Source organism: Myotis davidii, unplaced genomic scaffold (assembly GCF_000327345.1).
Source record: "Myotis davidii unplaced genomic scaffold, ASM32734v1 scaffold163, whole genome shotgun sequence".
Lineage (NCBI taxonomy): Eukaryota > Metazoa > Chordata > Mammalia > Chiroptera > Vespertilionidae > Myotis > Myotis davidii.
The window spans coordinates 776,277-780,903 of record NW_006295056.1 but is presented as its reverse complement, the minus strand read 5'-3'; the positions used below and the strand labels follow the sequence as shown (position 1 = coordinate 780,903).

General features: G+C 43.4%; 1 protein-coding gene across 1 annotated transcript in view; it reads left to right on the top strand.

The window, feature by feature from the left end:
- The window catches only part of ETNK1 (ethanolamine kinase 1), a 54,009-nt gene that overhangs the window by 9,597 nt on the left and 39,785 nt on the right, over nucleotides 1–4,627 (top strand). Inside the window, exon 2 of the mRNA XM_006769637.2 lies at nucleotides 827–1,086. Coding sequence (XP_006769700.1) covers nucleotides 827–1,086 — 260 coding nt within the window. The remainder of the gene's footprint in view (nucleotides 1–826; nucleotides 1,087–4,627) is intronic.

Sequence of the window (4,627 nt, the reverse complement as noted above, 5' to 3'; positions counted from 1 at the left end):
AGGTCCCAGGTTTGATTCTAGTCAGGGGCATGTGCCTGGGTTGCAGGCTCGATCCTCAGTAGGGAGTGTACAGGAGGCAGCCAATAAATGATTTTCTCTCATCATTGATGTTTCTATCCCCCTCTCCGTCTCCCTTCCTCTCTGAAATCAATGAAGATATATTAAAAAGAAAGAAAAGAAATGATTATAACCTGAATACTTAAAACATTTTCTAATGCATATTAAGTAACCATTACAATTAGCATTTAAAATTTTAATTTTAGTAGACTCATGAACGTTATTAAAGACCTTTTTTTTATGTCAGATTAGAGGCCCCAGTTTCCTTGGCCCTTGAAGCCCTGGCTTCGTCCGGAAGGTCATTTGGCCATTAGGTCTAACCAGCATATTAGCTCTTTATTATGTAGGATTATATAGGATACCATGCTAGGGAGGAGGCAGTGTCTCCGTCTTCTGAGACTTTCCACTCTATTAGAGGAGAGATTGTGTATGTGCGTGTGCGTGTGTGTGTGTATGTAGAATGTAGAATATAAACACATTCATTTGCAATGTTCAAGGCAGACTGAGATATAATAGCTCTCAAAAGTGTAGAAATACTAGTTGAATAATTAACACAAATTAAAGACAATGCTATAAAAACTAAGTTCAAGATTAAACAGTATAATTGCTATTTTTTAAAATCTAGAATTAAAATTATAGACATGTTAGGCAAAATTATATTCTTTTATATTAAAAAGTAGATAATTTCTTTTAATTGGTATTTTCACATTATCTCTTATTTAGTTCTTTGAGTGTATATAATTTCTTCCCCTTTTTTCTTTTTGGGCAGGTCTTCACAGATGGAATCACAAATAAACTTATTGGCTGTTATGTGGGTAATGCAATGGAGGATGTAGTTTTGGTGCGAATTTATGGCAACAAGACTGAGTTGTTAGTCGATCGAGATGAGGAAGTGAAGAGTTTCCGAGTGTTACAGGCTCATGGCTGTGCACCACAACTCTACTGTACCTTCAATAATGGACTATGCTATGAATTTATACAGGGAGAAGCATTGGATCCAAAGCATGTCTGCAACCCTGCTATTTTCAGGTACATTCCTTTTTCTAAAAGTTTTCTCTTTGAAAAACAAGAGTATTAAGTGCACTAAGAAAATATATGTTAAAACTGCCTTTTCTTTGAGCAACTATTTGTTTGACTTAGAAACTTTCTTTAGTTAGGGTTTTCTTTTGGTAAAGAAACTTTTCTGTCTTCCATGCTAATTATTGACTCTTTGCAAAAGACAGAACTACGAGAGATTTTGGATTAGACTGCAACCGAGGTATGTGCCCCTCACTGGAGTTGGACCCATGACCCTTTAGTTTAGGGGCCACTGCTCCATCCAACAAACCAAACCAGCTAGGGTCCCCTTAATTTTTTAAAGTAGTGCTTAACTCAAAGCATTTCACATTTCTTATTACCAATTTGGGATTAGTTAGATGTCATATTTTATTTATTTTTTTAAATAAAAAAAATTATTCATTGATTTTTAAAGCGAGAGGAAGAGAAAAGGAAAAAGAGAAACATCAATTTAGTTCTATTTATTTATACATTCAATGGTTGATTCTTATATGTGCCCTGACCAGGGATCCAGCCCACAATATTCGGATATGGGGATAATGCTCTAAACCAGCCGTCACAAACCTATAGTCTGTGGACCACTGGTGATCTGTGAGGTCTGAAAGATTAGCAACCGCGGCTATAAACAACTGAGCTACCTGGCTGGGCCTACATGTCACATTTTAAGCCATTGTTTTTAGGTCAGTGTAATATGCAGCCAACAATGTGGATTGATTATTCACAGCTTCAGTAAATGTTGATTTAATCTTAGATCAAAGTCCACAGTGCTCTGTTTACTTTGATTCATTCAGACATATCTACTTGCTTATATTATGGATGTAACAAAGAATATCTACTTTGAATATAAAAGGCGTTAGAATACATGTTTATATTTGATCTAGTTTAGGGGAGAGAGATGAATTTAAGCAGTCCCTGCTCTCCTAGTAATTTAGAGTCCGTGACAGACAATAATCTTGGGGAAAAAGTGAAATGGTATAACTGAAGAAAGGAAAAGGTTTTCAAAAGAGTACAGATAGTTTACTGTGGTATACTTGGGAAATTAGGCAGTGCTTCACTGAAATTACATTTAAACTTGGCTCTAAAGGATCAAGCAGAGCATGGAGGAGGCTGAGGGAATGGGATGATAGGAAAAGATGACTTGTACCAACTTAATGCTTAACTAGTAATTCAACTGTGGAAAGTTATCACAATCTGTTTTATTTGAACTCTTCTATAACAATCATACATTACATAGGCCTTTAGAAAATCTTTTAAAATTTAAAGGTGTTTAGGAATTGTCTCTTATCAGGTATTTCTCTAAAACTTGCCTCTTGCTGGGAATCCTGGCTGAAGTTTAATTAAAAACTACCCAGCAACAGACATAATGGAGAAATGTACTTTAAAATTAATTTGTACATTTTCAAGAAGTTTAACTAAAAAACACTGACTTACAATGCTGAGGGTATTATAGTGAAACTGGTTCATTGTGGGTTGCAAGTAAAATTGGTAATGTTCTCTTTTGGAAATCAACAAGGTAATAAAATTAACTTACAAAAGAAAATTATGTTTCTGTCATGACAATTCATATTTAGGTATAACTAAGATACACCAGAACTAATAAGCATTTTGCTACAATTGAAATGATAAGTTTGAACATTGTCTAAACCAGGCAAAATGACTTATACAAGGCAAAGAAAAAAAATCAGCTTGATAGCTGAACTATAGCTATAATCAGGCAATAATTTACTTAGGTGAAAACTATAAGGGAGTGTGTGAAAATAAAATCTATATATATAAAAGGGTAAGTGACCGATGAGTAGTTATGATGCACACTAACCACCCAGGGACAGATGCTTTGACCGATAGCTATGATGCACACTGACCACCAGGGGGCAGATGCTCAACACAGGAGCTGCCGAGCTGCGGTGACTTGGCAGCAGCGGGTCTTGGGTGATGCACCCCAGAGCCAGAGAGGAGGGAGCCCAATTCCAGGGTGCACCATCTGAGAACCACCCTCTCGCAATCTGGGACCCCTCGGGATGTCGGAGAGCAGGTTTCGGCCTGATCCCCACAGGCCAGGCCGAGGGACCCCACCTGCTGGAGGGACCCCGCTCACTCTTCAGATGACCTTTGAGACGTGGAACCGCCTCAAGTGCAGCCAGTTGGGGAGGGACCACAGGAGGTTGGCTCCAGGGCATGTCTGGCCCTTTTTGCCCAGTCCAGCCCCGCTGACCACCTTCTAATTAATTTCCGTTCAGTGTACGTGAATCCATGCACTGGGGCAGTAGTAAACTATGTTGGGATGGTAGGATTAGGGATTATTTTTCAATTTCAGAAAATTTCTGTTATTATAATCTCTTAATTATTTAAGAAGTTCCAAGAGGGGAAGCAATTACTGAGTATTAGTGAGTATTTGAGGAAGTCTCTGAAGCCTTACGATTTTTAAACATTTGGCTTTTATGAGTACTAGAGGCCTGGTGCACAAAATTTGGGCATAGGTGTGGTCCCTGGGCCTGGCTAGCGATTGAAGCGCGAGCTTGTGGTGTAGAAGGGCAGGTCCCAGCTGACCTTTGGGCCTTGGGCAGCACCTGGGCCCCTGAGTCCCTACACACACCCTCCACCTGAGTCACAGTGCCTGAGTCCCCACTCAGAGATGTGGTGAGCTAGGCCGGATGCTGTGGGCCTGGGAACAGCGTGGGCCTCTAGGCCGCCCAGGTGCACCACGTGGAAGCCTGGCAGGCAGTGCGCTCTCTCCGGCTGGCCACGCAGACTGGCTCCTGCTTGAACCCACGTGGAGCCTGACTGGCCCCTGTGGACCCAGCGGCTGCGGTGTGGGCTCTTCATAGGTGCCTGGCACATGAGTGTGGGGGCTTCCCTGGTGCATGAGCCTTGGCATCCTGGGAGAGGGTAGCAGGGGGAATGAGAGTGAGGTTGGCTGACACCCTGCATTCTCACTGCACCACCATCCCAGTCACCCCCGCCCACAGGTAGCTGGTGAGAGGACCCAGCCCCAGGCTCAGGCGCCGCAACCCACCCCCAGTTCCTTGTCCCAGCCCGGGGTCCCACCCAAATAGGGTTATCAGGGCCTGCTGGCCACTGGTTGCCATCTTTGGGGCAGTTGGCGGGGTGATTGGGCCCCTGCTCGCACCTGCCTTGGCCTAGTGCTGCCCATTCTCCTCCATCATCCTGCCACGGTCTCGCTCTCATCAGGGCTGGCAGCGCCTCCACTGCCGCCCACTGCCAGTGCTGTGTCGCCGATGCCTGCCATGTTCTGTGCCATCCCCTGGTGGTCAGCACACGTTATAGTGAGTGCTTGAACTCCAGGTTGAACATTTTGCATATTAGGCTTACTATTTACGACTAGAGGCCCGGTGCACAAAAATTTGTGCATGGGGGAGCCGGGGGAGGTGTCCCTCAACCCAGCCTGTGCCCTCTCGCAGTCTGGGACCCCTTGGGGGATGTCCACATACTGGCGTAGGCCCTCTCCCCAGGGGACTGGGCTTAAGCTGGCAGTCAGACATCCCTCTGGCAGACC